This window comes from Sinohyriopsis cumingii, chromosome 1, assembly GCF_028554795.1.
Source record: "Sinohyriopsis cumingii isolate HCF-2022 chromosome 1, ASM2855479v2, whole genome shotgun sequence".
NCBI classification, from domain to species: Eukaryota; Metazoa; Mollusca; class Bivalvia; order Unionida; family Unionidae; genus Sinohyriopsis; species Sinohyriopsis cumingii.
In genome coordinates this window covers 60,664,337-60,677,837 of record NC_142961.1, presented here as the reverse complement: position 1 = coordinate 60,677,837, position 13,501 = coordinate 60,664,337, and the positions used below count along the sequence as shown (strand labels likewise).

The 13,501-nt window shown below is 35.0% G+C and overlaps 1 protein-coding gene and 1 long non-coding RNA gene across 5 annotated transcripts in view; one reads left to right on the top strand and one right to left on the bottom strand.

The window, feature by feature from the left end:
• Positions 1 to 4,443, top strand: part of LOC149806955 (uncharacterized) — a 114,793-nt gene extending 110,350 nt beyond the window's left edge. For both annotated transcript variants that reach the window (XR_016421400.1, XR_016421398.1), the window contains exons 2-3: positions 2,154 to 2,361; positions 3,866 to 4,443. This is a non-coding gene — a long non-coding RNA (uncharacterized LOC149806955). The remainder of the gene's footprint in view (positions 1 to 2,153; positions 2,362 to 3,865) is intronic.
• Positions 1 to 13,501, bottom strand: part of LOC149806954 (peroxidasin-like) — a 114,755-nt gene that overhangs the window by 7,361 nt on the left and 93,893 nt on the right. For all 3 annotated transcript variants that reach the window (XR_016421395.1, XR_016421397.1, XM_089960127.1), the window contains exons 10-19: positions 12,614 to 12,730; positions 11,920 to 12,099; positions 10,447 to 10,728; positions 8,477 to 8,737; positions 7,312 to 7,545; positions 5,438 to 6,733; positions 5,076 to 5,193; positions 4,463 to 4,671; positions 3,563 to 3,816; positions 1,860 to 1,979 (exon numbers count right to left, since the gene is read on the bottom strand). Coding sequence is in view for 1 of the 3 variants with exons in the window: in XM_089960127.1 (XP_089816253.1) it covers positions 1,860 to 1,979; positions 3,563 to 3,816; positions 4,463 to 4,671; positions 5,076 to 5,193; positions 5,438 to 6,733; positions 7,312 to 7,545; positions 8,477 to 8,737; positions 10,447 to 10,728; positions 11,920 to 12,099; positions 12,614 to 12,730 (3,071 nt within the window). In the remaining 2 variants the exon portion in view is untranslated. The remainder of the gene's footprint in view (positions 1 to 1,859; positions 1,980 to 3,562; positions 3,817 to 4,462; positions 4,672 to 5,075; positions 5,194 to 5,437; positions 6,734 to 7,311; positions 7,546 to 8,476; positions 8,738 to 10,446; positions 10,729 to 11,919; positions 12,100 to 12,613; positions 12,731 to 13,501) is intronic.

The window sequence follows — 13,501 nt, the reverse complement described above, 5'->3', positions numbered from 1 at the left end:
GCATATAAGAACTCAATGGGACTGCTGTTACTGTAGCATATAAAAACTCAGTGGGACTACTATTACTGTAACATATAAAAACTCATTGGGACTACTATTACTGTAACATATAAAAACTCAGTGGGACTACTATTACTGTAGCCCATACAAAGTCAATGGGACTGCTATTACTGTAACATATAACAACTCAGTGGGATTGCTATTACTGTAACATATAAAAACTCAGTGGGGCTACTATTACTGTAGCACATAAAACGTCAATGGGACTGCTATTACTGTAACATATAACAACTCAATGGGACTGCTATTACTGTAACATATAAAAACTCAGTGGGACTACTATTACTGTAACATATAAAAACTCAATGGGACTACTATTACTGTAGCATATAAAACTCAATGGGACTGCTATTACTGTTGCATATAAAACTCAGTGGGACTACTATTACTGTAGCATATAACAACTCAATGGGACTACTATTACTGTAACATATAAAAACTCAGTGGGACTACTATTACTGTAGCATATAACAACTCAATGAGACTGCTATTACTGTAACATATAAAAACTTAGTGGGACTACTATTACTGCAGCATATAACAACTCAATGGGACTGCTATTACTGTAGCATATAAAAACTCAGTGGGACTACTATTACTGTAACATATAAAAACTCAGTGGGACTACTATTACTGTAGCACATAAAAAGTCAATGGGACTGCTATTACTGTAACATATAACAACTCAGTGGGACTGCTATTACTGTAACATATAAAAACTCAGTGGGGCTACTATTACTGTAGCACATAAAACGTCAATGAGACTGCTATTACTGTAACATATAACAACTCAATGGGACTGCTATTACTGTAACATATAAAAACTCAGTGGGACTACCATTACTGTAACATATAAAAACTCAGTGGGACTACTATTACTGTAACATATAAAAACTCAATGGGACTGCTATTACTCTTGCATATAAAACTCAGTGGGACTACTATTACTGTAGCATATAACAACTCAATGCGACTGCTATTACTGTAACATATAAAACCTCAGTGGGACTACTATTACTGCAGCATATAACAACTCAGTGGGACTGCTATTACTGTAGCATATAAAAACTGAATGGGACTACTATAACTGTAACATATAAAAACTCAGTGGGACTGCTATTACTGTAACATAAAAACTCAGTGGGACTACTATTACTGTAGCATATAACAACTCAATGGGACTACTATTACTGTAACATATAAAAACTCAGTGGGACTGCTATTACTGTAACATATAACAACTCATTGGGACTACTATTACTGTAGCATATAAAAACTCAGTGGGACTACTATAACTGTAGCATATAAAAACTAAATGAGACTGCTATTACTGTAACATATAAAATCTCAGTGGGACTACTATTACTGTAGCACATAAAAAGTCAATGGGACTGCTATTACTGTAACATATAACAACTCAATGGGACCGCTATTACTGTAGCATAAAAACTAAGATGGGACCATTGTGACTATAGAATATTAGAACTAAAAGAGACTGTCATAATGGTAGTATATAAAAACTAAGTGGGACTCTCATGACTGTATCATAAAACCTAAATGGGACTGTCATGAAATTAGCATATAAAAACTGAAAGATAACGTTATGACTGCAGTGTCCTGTTTGTCATTTCTAAAAAGAGGTAATTAATCTTTAGCCACTAAATCAAAATTTTACTTATTTGTAAGTATGCAAATACTTTTTGTAATGCAAGTTTATTAAATTTCAATATTTTATTTTGAAATAAGGGCACATCGTTCATTCTTATTGGGCAATAATCATGTTCTGTGTTACACTGTACCTTGCAGAAACATTCCGTACACTCTTCTTTAAACCAGATCTCAGCGTTTGATCTTTTGTTTCCACTTTCATCCATGCAATCACTTTTTTCCATTCCCATATGAGAATACATATTCCTCATCTAAAAAAAGATACATTTTTAAGTGAATGCAAGAAAACATATTCCCTTAAATAGAGAATATTCAAAACTGGCTGCAATGATCCCACTACAATCACAAAAAATACCAAGAAACAAAAGGATAACAACATGACAATTAGTACGTTTTATAAATCCATAAACTCTTTATTTACTCAGTTTGTTGTGGCTGACAGAAATCAGATGAAAAGGAATACAAGCCAGAAAAAAAACATCTCTTGCCCTACCTACATCAAGCTGCTGTCCACTGTCACCCACCAAATGTTCAGTATTCCTCGTTTTCAACGTACATGTCTGTATAGAATATGAAGGATCTCTATCCACCATGGGTTGAAGTGGATTGAATTTTAATAGTTTAGGGACGGAAGTAAGTCGGACGCTCAAATCTGAATTTCCTCTCACACTTCCTTCAATTTATTAATAACTTATATAAATGAAGAACACTAACAACCAGCAAAATTTATGCTTAATAATTCTCATCAACTTATATACAGATATATTCCAATCAAATGTATCTGAAAGATGATCAAAGATGATTTCACTGTCATTGTCACCGAGATAATTAGAAATCTATCTCTAAACCGCCTTGATTAGTGAAGACAGGTAAACATTCACAAGAAAGAAAGTATATACATAAGTATATAAGAAAGAATATGAAACTCGAAGTGAATAACTGAGTGAATAATTCAACATTAAAACAATACATAATTACGTAACGACAACTTATTCTCATTTTCTTTTACACATTTTGTTGATGTGTAACCTAGCTGATACTCTCAAAGAGATATATGAACTAGTGGAAAAAAAGGTTTGTGTCATTCTTACTTTTCTATTAAGTCCTTTACTTGTATGTTGAAGACTTTGTATTATTCTTACTTTTCTATTAAGTTCTTTATTTGCATGCTGAAGACTTTGTGTTATTCTTACTTTTCTATTAAGTCCTTTACTTGCATGTTGAAGACTTTGTGTTATTCTTAATTTTCTATTAAGTCCTTTATTTGCATGCTGAAGACTGTTATTCTCACTTTTCTATTAAGTCCTTTATTTGCATGTTGAAGACTTTGTGTTATTCTTACTTTTCTATTAAGTCCTTTATTTGCATGCTGAAGACTGTTATTCTCACTTTTCTATTAAGTCCTTTACTTGCAAGTTGAAGACTTTGTGTTATTCTTACTTTTCTATTAAGTTCTTTATTTGCATGTTGAAGACTTTGTGTTATTCTTACTTTTCTATTAAGTCCTTTATTTGCATGTTGAAGACTGTTATTCTTACTTTTCTATTAAGTCCTTTATTTGCATGTTGAAGGCTGTATTATTCTTACTTTTCTATTAAGTCCTTTATTTGCATGTTGAAGACTTTGTGTTATTCTTACTTTTCTATTAAGTTCTTTATTTGCATGTTGAAGACTTTGTGTTATTCTTACTTTTCTATTAAGTCCTTTATTTGCATGTTGAAGACTGTTATTCTTACTTTTCTATTAAGTCCTTTATTTGCATGTTGAAGGCTGTATTATTCTTACTTTTCTATTAAGTCCTTTATTTGCATGTTGTAGACTATGTTATTCTTACTTTTCTATTAAGTCCTTTAATTGTATGTTGAAGACTTTCAACAATCCCTTCCATTCCTTCAATTCTCTGTTCAATTGTCATCATCTTGAGTTCTACTTCCTGTTTGTTATACACGTGGTCTGTTATGTCATGGATTCTTTTGATTCTAGGCTGCTGCTCATGTTTGTGACTGGGATCATCAGATTGAAAGCTATAGTCGTTAGACTTCTGGAAATGACTGGTGATTGACCTAAAATCTCCTGCCTTTTTGCAATCTGAAAATATCAAGTATTTGTGACACGTAAATATGATTTCCTTTTGCAGAGGGTTCTGAAGCAGAAAAAGCATTCAAGAAATGGAGAAGAAATACTGAAGTTATATGGAGGCCAAAGAAAGAATAGATAATAAAATGGCAAATAAATTGACAGCAGCACATGAAAAACAAGAAATGGATCCTGCATTTAGTTTTGAATATCACATTATCCATGATCACATATTGTATACCAGTAAATCCTGTATTTATTATACAGTACATTGTCTGCAGATGGGTAGACAATGACATGTACTGATTTGTAGGAAAGAAATCGTATTTAAACTTAATGATGTTTGCATATTGTGAGGCCTTCAGACATAAGTAAAATGACAGAAGAAAAATGAGGACTTGTATGAGGAAAATGTGTGAGAACAAAATTTGAACTCCTTGAAACCAAAAAGCATCATTAGAATTTATCACTATCAATAAACTTTAAATAAATTAAGATGTACAAAGATTGTCTTTTAATATTTATGGCAAGATGTTGCATGTTCTTAACTTTTAGCCATAGTATAAATTTTCTCCTGGGAGTATTTGTTGGTAAGAAAGGCATGCACATATATTTTAGCAAGCATTTTGTTTAATATAAATCTGTTATATGTGTGTACCCATGCAGCAGTCACTCCACATCTTCAGATCCATCTGGGGTATTTTGTCACATGGTACATAATCCTCCATGATGTGTGCACGCCTGAACACGTCTGGCTGGACCCTATTTATCCTGTCACTACTATCACATATGACAGATGCAAGGGACACCTGCTTCATTTGGACGATTTGATCAGAGGTAAAAGTCATAGGATTCTCGTACCAAAACCTGGAAAACAAAGCGCATTGCAAGTATTTTGTAGACATATCTCCCTAATACTATCACCAACAAAATTGTTACATAACAATTTTACATGATGTTGAATTGAAAGAAAATGCCGTGACATAAGTGATATAATGGATCCTAACATATAAGCTTGTTTCTTTTCTGTTTTGTCTGTTCTTTGAAGTAAACTATTCGTAGTAATAGTTAAAAGATAAGTGTCATGGAAAATAACGTCATTTTTCAAATGTTGTTTACATCGCAATCTTAAAAGACAGTATGCGAACAACCATATATATGAGTTACAAAAGTGAATAAATTTTGTGTTAATTTGTTTTGGAATAATAGTATCAATTTTATGGAAACAAATCATGTGAATAGTTCAAGATAATTAAATAAATTCAACATACCTGTCACCGGCACGAAGTCTTTTGAACTGATCAACAAGAATACACATCAGCGTTGGCCCAATCTTCGCATTCTCTAACGGAGTTTCGGCCATGGCTCCCGGAAACAAATCAACATTTCCTGTTTAAAGAATCAAATAAAAAATATATCAGCATTGCCTTAAACACCATTACATCATCAAATATATCAGGATATTGATATCAATATGCGAAGAGGACTCATTGTTGTCAGTTATTGACATACAAATAAACGAATATCACAGGAATGAGCTATTAGAATACAATACTGTCTGTTTACATGCATTTATGAAAAGTACAACATGCATCAAGATCTAAATCAATGAAGGAATGGAATACATTTATACCTGGATGACCGTAAAGTAGAGCCAGTTTGTCCCTCGTCTCCTTGTCCTTTATTTCATTTTTAAACTCCTCGAAGGAATCTTTGGCTTCAGTAAGGTTACACAGTTTTCTGTACTGGTTATAGAAGGGAATCCCATGGTCCCTGGCTCTTTGTATGTTGAGAGAAGCTAAATCCTGGCCTACAGCATTCGCCAACTCAAACAAATGCTCAGTTAACTCAGAATTCATAATTTCATTTGGCTGACGTTTCTTCGTGCCCACACCAAAAAGACCTCTCAGAACTGGATCTATTCCTCCTTCCTCTACCAATCTGTAAGGCGCAAAGAACGCTCGACGCAATTCCAAGTTCCCTTCCTTGATTGGTTGGAATGTTTCATTAAGTCTAAATATAACTGGCTGTATTAGTGAATGTCCAAACCTCATGGCAGCTGTGGCGAATTCGTTACTTACACTGGGGTCTACTAAAGGGTCGTAACCTTCGTATGGTCCAAGCATCTTCATGCCCACGGGTCCAAGAATTTTTGGTAACCAGTGTGAATAAGTGATATGTTGCATAATTCCTCCGATGATCTTTCTTGTTTCATGATATATCATATCCCCATCCCAGTGAGGGTTGATACGAAGCAGTTCTGTTGCAATTCTATTATGTTCTCTTACCCATAAAGTATGCATTACTGTCAGTGCTAATTGCTCATTGGACCTATGATCACCTGTCATAAAACAAGGAATGTATCGCTTGCCATGTTCTATTTGACAATCAGATGGACCAATAACTCCGTTGAAGTCGTATGGGAGAAGTCTCTTCCCAGGGATAGATTCTGGTCCTACTAGCAACAGTCCTCTTTCATTTGACAAATCCCTTAGCCTTTGTGCATGTGTATCCGTACTGCCGTACACGTTACTACCATCTATATATGCTGTAATAGCATTAAATTGTTGTCTAGGTGCGAATGTATGAAAGAAGATGGAGGTAGTTCCTGTATTGCAGGTTGCGCTACTTCTTGCCAAACCTAAGCATCCCCGTCCCTGAAGGCGGACATCACTAGTAGGCACCGGGATAGGGAAGCAAGGATATTCGTTTTCACAAGTTTCATTACATCTCCTGCCATCACTAAACCTGTGGTGACTGACAGACTGAGGAGTTAGATCTATATCATGGTCTAAAAACTGACCCCACTGCATAAGCATGTGAGTATGTTCCTCGTCTGATGAAACCTGGTCAGTAGATATTACAACAGAAGACACAAGTCGAGGACTTGGGAGATGGATTCCGTTGTACAATCTGGCACTGTTCCAACCTGGAATCCAGAAAAAAATCTGTTATATTAAATTTATGTTACCGCTTAGAAAACTTTTAAACTCGCTTTTCAAGAACAACTTACCTTATGTACTCGCTTATAAGATGAGTCCAACTGCAAACTACACAGACCCTGATATTATGCCACATAATGCACTGGCAGATCTGGGTCTGTGCAGTTTGTTAGGAGTAATCAGTAGAACAAATAACACAGACACTAATATGCTGTCACATTATGCTATGGCAGATCTCGATCTGTGCAGTTTGACTCAACTTATAAGTGAGTATATACGGTATATTTCAGTCACGCAATCACTTAGTTACATTTTGATTTTCACCTAATTTTATTGATATTTCAAGCCAGGCAATAAAGCATAGAATTCAGTGGCAATACTTGTGCGAAATCATATTTCAGTGCTACCCTTTACTATCAAACAGCATGACTATTTCAATATGGACAGAAAAAGTCGTCTGAAATGAATGGTGGGTAAAATTTATACTTACTTTCGCATCTTAGAAAAATTCAAACAACTTGAAGTTCACTTAATTAGCATATTGAAAAGAGAACTATTTTCTTACCAATTGGGGTATTAAATCCATTTTCATATATTGGTTTAAGAAGCCGTCTGAAGGCAGTGTTGGATGATCCCCATTCCGGATTCTGTAAGTTATTGCATACGCCATCTATAGCTCGGTACTTCTTGTGGAAGCACATGTTGGAGCACTCATCAGGTGAAACCCGGTTCATGCATCCGGCCATTTCAGCAATCAAGGCCAGATGTGAAGGAGACACCAGTTCTTGGTAAGACTGTTCTGAAAAGCAAAGTATCACCATCTAAAGCTTACTCATGTCACACCCATAAAAAGAACTTGAAAAGTTACCTTCAAAAGATAAAATGTCCAAAATAACACAGTATCTCACCATATAGTTTCGTTCATGCTAAGAAAGTATCCACATACAGTTCTTCAAATTATGCATATAGTGGCTGGTCTTCTATCCCATTTGACCATATACATACTCTTATTCTACAGTGAAATTACAGAAATTGTTTCCTATGAATCCATGGTAATTTGGTATTTAGCATGCCACATATCGCACTCTGATGGAAAGGGTATGGGTTCAAGTCTTACCATCAGATCAGCTACTTCAGCATGTTTTGTGGGAGAGGCACTTTACTCACATTTGTGTCAGCACTAAATAACCGTACGCATAGATTTAGAGACACTCTTATAGACATTTGCTATTTAATGTAATGTAAATAATTTAGCATTAAAAAATTATGAGAAATATGTCAATCGCATCGAGAAGTTTCCAACACTATCCACATATCTCAATGTCAATAATAGAACAATAGTTCTGATATGTATGTATTCCATGAAGTGAGGGGCACCTTGCTTATCTGAGAATATGTCATTTTCCTAAAGCAAAATAGATACAGCACATTGTGTGATCATTAAACATAACTCCAGTGACAAGAGTACTACTCTATATATGGTTGCAATTAGTGCGGGCAGGAGACGAAATAAAAGGGAAAAACTAAAAATGGTGTGGACAAATTTATCGTATCAGAATAGGTATTGTCTGTATGATAAGAACAGTCACCAATCAGAAGGGTCAAACAGCAGAATTAACCTAAAATCAATCAAGTATGAGAGTTATTGTATAGTATTTTGACTTATTTAACATAAGTAGAGGTTCTATTAGAGGGACAGTAAATACAAGTATGGGAGGAAATATACCTACCATGACCCTCCACGTCATACAGATGACCCTCTTTCACATGTCTATGGATGATTTCCAGCGTCTGTTCAAAGATTTCCTGTGCACGTGCAAGCTCCAGAGAAGCAGCTGTTGGATATCTAAACAAAGCAATGAGGTCCTTCACCGTGTGTTTCCGACTGCGATCAAACAAAGTGTTCCTGGTCTCGTTGATGGCAGTGTTTACACTCCGGTATGCTTCCCTGAACGCTTCATCAACAAAATCATCCCCAATTCTGCTGGACTCTGTAAGATGAAAATACACAATTCTAAAGAACTGTCGAGCTCTAATAAAAACAAATAAGATCGGTCAAATTAAAAGAAATGTTCAATTTAATTGTTTCTCCCTTTTCAGACACATGCAATTGCAAAGACCGCTATATTATGTGTCCTGATCATTTAGAAGATACGATGGAAATCAGTGGTATAAATACAGGAGTTGAACACATATGGATACTGACTTAAGGAAGATTGAAAAGGAGAATAGTCTATGAGCAAATAAGTTTGTAAGTGATGCATGATAAATCACTCATATTTCTGTCTTTAGAAAGAAGAATAAAAACAAACGTTGGCTCGTGGACGATTCAATAGTGTCATAACTCCTATAGTCAAGCTTTTATCTCGAGCATGAGGTACATCTTCACATTCAAATTATCAGTAAACTTCCAATATTCAAGCCTGGATGATGCCATGTTGGTCGGAATATTAGACACATTATATCAACATGTGCTGATTCTCTCTCTGTCTGTCTGCCTCTCTCTCTCTCTCTCTAATATATATGTATGTGCTGATTCTCTGTCTGTCTGTCTGTCTGTCTGTCTGTCTGTCTCTCTCTCTCTCTCTATATATATATCTATATATATATATATATATATATATATATTTCTTCACTTTTATTGAAGAGTGGCTGCAATATGGCCCTTGAGAATCATTGGTGATTATTTTATTTGCTATTGTTAAGTAATCTCCTAGTTAACACATTAACCCCTGGCGACGAGTTTGCGTGGCAGGAGGTAGTAGGTTACTGCCGAGCTCTGTAACGTCAAGGTCATGTAAGATACATTAAAGTGGGTAGTATTATTGAAAGGTAGACAGATGTAGCTCTACAGTGATACCAAATAATCTGGAAGTTCTAGTTACACTACAAAATACAGAGGGAAAAAACCCGATTTTTTCCACCCAAAATTTTCCCGATTTGTGTCCTGAATTTAGATGTTTTGGTCTCAGATCTAAGGCAGACCAGTATGAACAGCAAACAGACAGATGAACCTTTGCAAAAAGTAGGATAAAATGGGCATTTGGAATAAAGAGTGGTCTCGATATGAAAATAATGGAGGCGGTAAGCAAAAAAATAATAAATAATAATAATATAGCCAATGAAAAATGATGTTCGAAACAACTAGGCATTAGGTTTTTGGAAAATCACCTGGAACTTGATGCATTAGGATGCATTCAGAAACAGCTTTTAAAGTGTGTTTCCTACTCGAATTTCAGGCGAAAATGACAAAAACCTCCAGGGGTTAATGTGTTAAAGAACTGCTTGTTTGAAATTTGATATTACTACTGCAAGTTTCTCATAATGAAAATTATATTATGTAAAACATGTAGAATTAAGGGCCCTTGGAATACAAAACACAAGTAGCAAACAATCAGTGTTTACAAGCGAATGCATGTATAATCCTGTGCATTCTGATAGCCTACTCCATAATGAAAGTCAGCTTGTACCGCATTAACCACATTAAACTGCAGAAATTGTGATGATCAAATATTCTAATCATAATTTGTATTGCTGTAAATGCAACACTAGGAGAACAAAATCAATGTCTTGCCACTGTTTATTGGTCCTCATCTGTGATTTGTATCTATTTCCTTCGGCAGGCTTATATGTGTCAAATATATTACCATATTCCACCTATCATACAAATCAAAGCCATTACTAGTTTTTTGTGACCTACCATAAACTGACAGTGTAATGGTTTGCCTAGAAAATCCTAGTGTGTTTTCTGGGAAGCATTCATAGGTCCCACTGTCTCCATGCACCAAACCTCTGATTTCCAACGTGCTTCCCTGAATGGCATACTTTCTACCAGAGCGAAGTGTCACGCCTTCTTTGATCCAACGATGAAGAGGAATGGTTTGAGGATCAGCTCGTGGGTCATCTGAACACTGCAGCACAACAGTACTGCCGACCTCGGCCCGGGCTGTTTCAGGCAATTGTCGGAGAGGGACATCTGGCTCTGTGAAAATAAAGAGATAATCCAAGTATTCACTGACACACACTGGTTGTGAAATCAAAAAGATAATTCAAGTATTCACTGACACACACTGGTTGTGAAATCAAAAAGATAAAGTATTCACTGACAGACACAGGTTGTGAAATCAAAAGGATAATCCAAGTATTCACTAAAAAACACATTGGTTGTGAAATCCAAAAGATAATCCACTTACTGACTGACACACTGGTTGTGAATTCCAAAAGATAATCCAACTATTCACTGACACACACTGGTTGTGATCTCAAAAAGATAATTCAAGTATTTACTGACACACACTGGATGTGAAATCCAAAAGATAAAGTATTCACTGACAGACACAGGTTGTGAAATCAAAAGGATAATCCAAGTATTCACTGACACACATTGGATGTGAAATCCAAAAGATAATCCAATTATTCACCGACACACACTGGTTGTGATATCCAAAGATAATCCAAGTATTCACGGACACACACTGGTTGTGAAATCCAAAAGATAATCCAATTATTCACTGTCAAACTTTTGTTGTGAAATCAAAAAGATAATCCAAGTATTCACTGACACACACTGGTTGTGAAATCCTAAATACAATCCAAGTATTCACTGACACACACTGTTTGTAAAATCAAAAGAATAATCTGAGTATTCACTGAAACACACTGGTTGTGAAATCCTGACACACACTGGTTGTGAAATCCAAAATATAATCCGAGTATTCACTGACACACACTGGTTGTGAAATCAGAAAGATAATCCAAGTATCCACTGATATACACTGGTTGTGCAATCAACTGACACACACTGGTTGTGAAATCCAAAAGATAATTCAAGTATTCACTGATACACACCGGTTGTGCATTAAGTATTCTAAAGATTCGAAGTTTTGCAGATAGGAATAAATGATAGAGCAACTAAAGGAAATGAAAATGCTTATTTTATAACCTAAAACAAATTTGGCTGAAATCAGAATCAAAACTCATTAAAATTCATGAAGGAGTTTGTTATAAAAAACCATCCCTTGCATTCTAAAATATTTTTTCAGAGCTTTTTTCTTTCAGAAAGTACTACAAAGACGTTTACATGATTTATGCACAAGCAGTCAAATAAATTTACAAAAAGTGTTGCCAGACAAAACACTTATCTATATCTTGGAAAACTACAACAAAATCTTACTTATTGTGGTAATTTCTATTTTGGATGAAACTCGAAGCTGTGCACTGGCTTCCACATGCCGAACCATGCTCTCTGCACGGCATATGTAGCGCCCCTGATCTCCACGCTCCGTCTGAGAGATGCGAAGTGTACGACCCTCATCATAGATCTGGAAACGTCCATTGTTTGGTAGAAGCTGTCCTGATAAAAAATGAAAATGAGGGTTGATCAAAACTTGCCCTGTTAAAATAAAGCTTGATATGTTCATTATTGATCTATGTCAACAAATGAATAATCAACAAAGGAAAATACGGTGGAACAAACTATTTAGAAGAAAACTGCCAGGTCTCCATTTATGACAACTAAGAGTTTGGACATATGGTAAAAAAATCTCTACTTCAACAAATTCTAATATAAAAATCTAAATCTAAATCATAATGCAGAAGACAAAAATAATATTTAATTTATACAGTATCTCACTTATGATCAACAGTTACAAAGCATCAAGAACTTCGGAAGATGTGCAATGCAACAAATGTTTATAAGATTTTGTAACATAGTATCAAACTTAACATATAAGATCTTCTGTGTTAAAAGTAAACGGTCTGTGGCAATATAAATCATATCAATATTGTCACTAATCACGGGGTTTGCATTAATTTCAATGGATGTCTCAAAAATCATGATTATATCATGACAGTTGGCTGACTCTTACCATCCTTTAGCCATCTGATAACTGGGGTTGGATCTCCATCGGCCAAACACTGGAATGAGACGGTTGTTCCCTCTGTCACAGATGTATCTTCAGGCTCACGTATAAAGGATGGTACAACTTTAGATAAATAGATAACAAGTAGAGATAAATAGAAAACAAGTATAGGTAAAAATGATCAGAAATGTGGGCATAATATACACCTCAACGGTATCTTGAAATTCCGTACATACATTCACTCTCTTTAAGATCTGGATATTTTACAAACTATTCAAAAGTAAAATCTTGGCTCCATGGTATGCAACATACTGTTACATATATCTGATTTAATTCATATTTATTTTATTTTAATTGTTTGTCAGTTTTAAAAATTTTATTCTATTATATGCTATTATAATGTAAATTTATTCACTGGGGATGATATTTTTCCATAAAATCACTTGACCTGAATCATTCTTTCGTAAACACCATGTGTTGATCTAAATCTTGACCTTGTTTCAGAATTTGTAGCAACTTCGTAAACAAGTTCTATTTTATTATAAAATGATTGTTTTTCATTAGGGTCATTTTTGGTGTACGAGACATAAACATGATCACGTGACCCCCTCTCCCTTTCGATTTCGCAATTCCAGTTTTTCCATTACTGCGCATTTGTTAGTTTTAATAAACATGTGTAGAGAGAGATTTCTCAGTTTACTGCGCATTTGTTAGTTTTAATAAACATGTGTAGAGAGAGATTTCTCAGTTTTGGGGTTTTTACACTGATGTCAAGTTGTTTTGTTGTATCAAGATTTTGAGTTATAATTTTCTTCAGATCAGTTGGATTTCAAAAGGATTAATGTTTTTTCTGGAAATATTTTGAGGAGTGCTTACACAAAAGTTTTGGAAAGA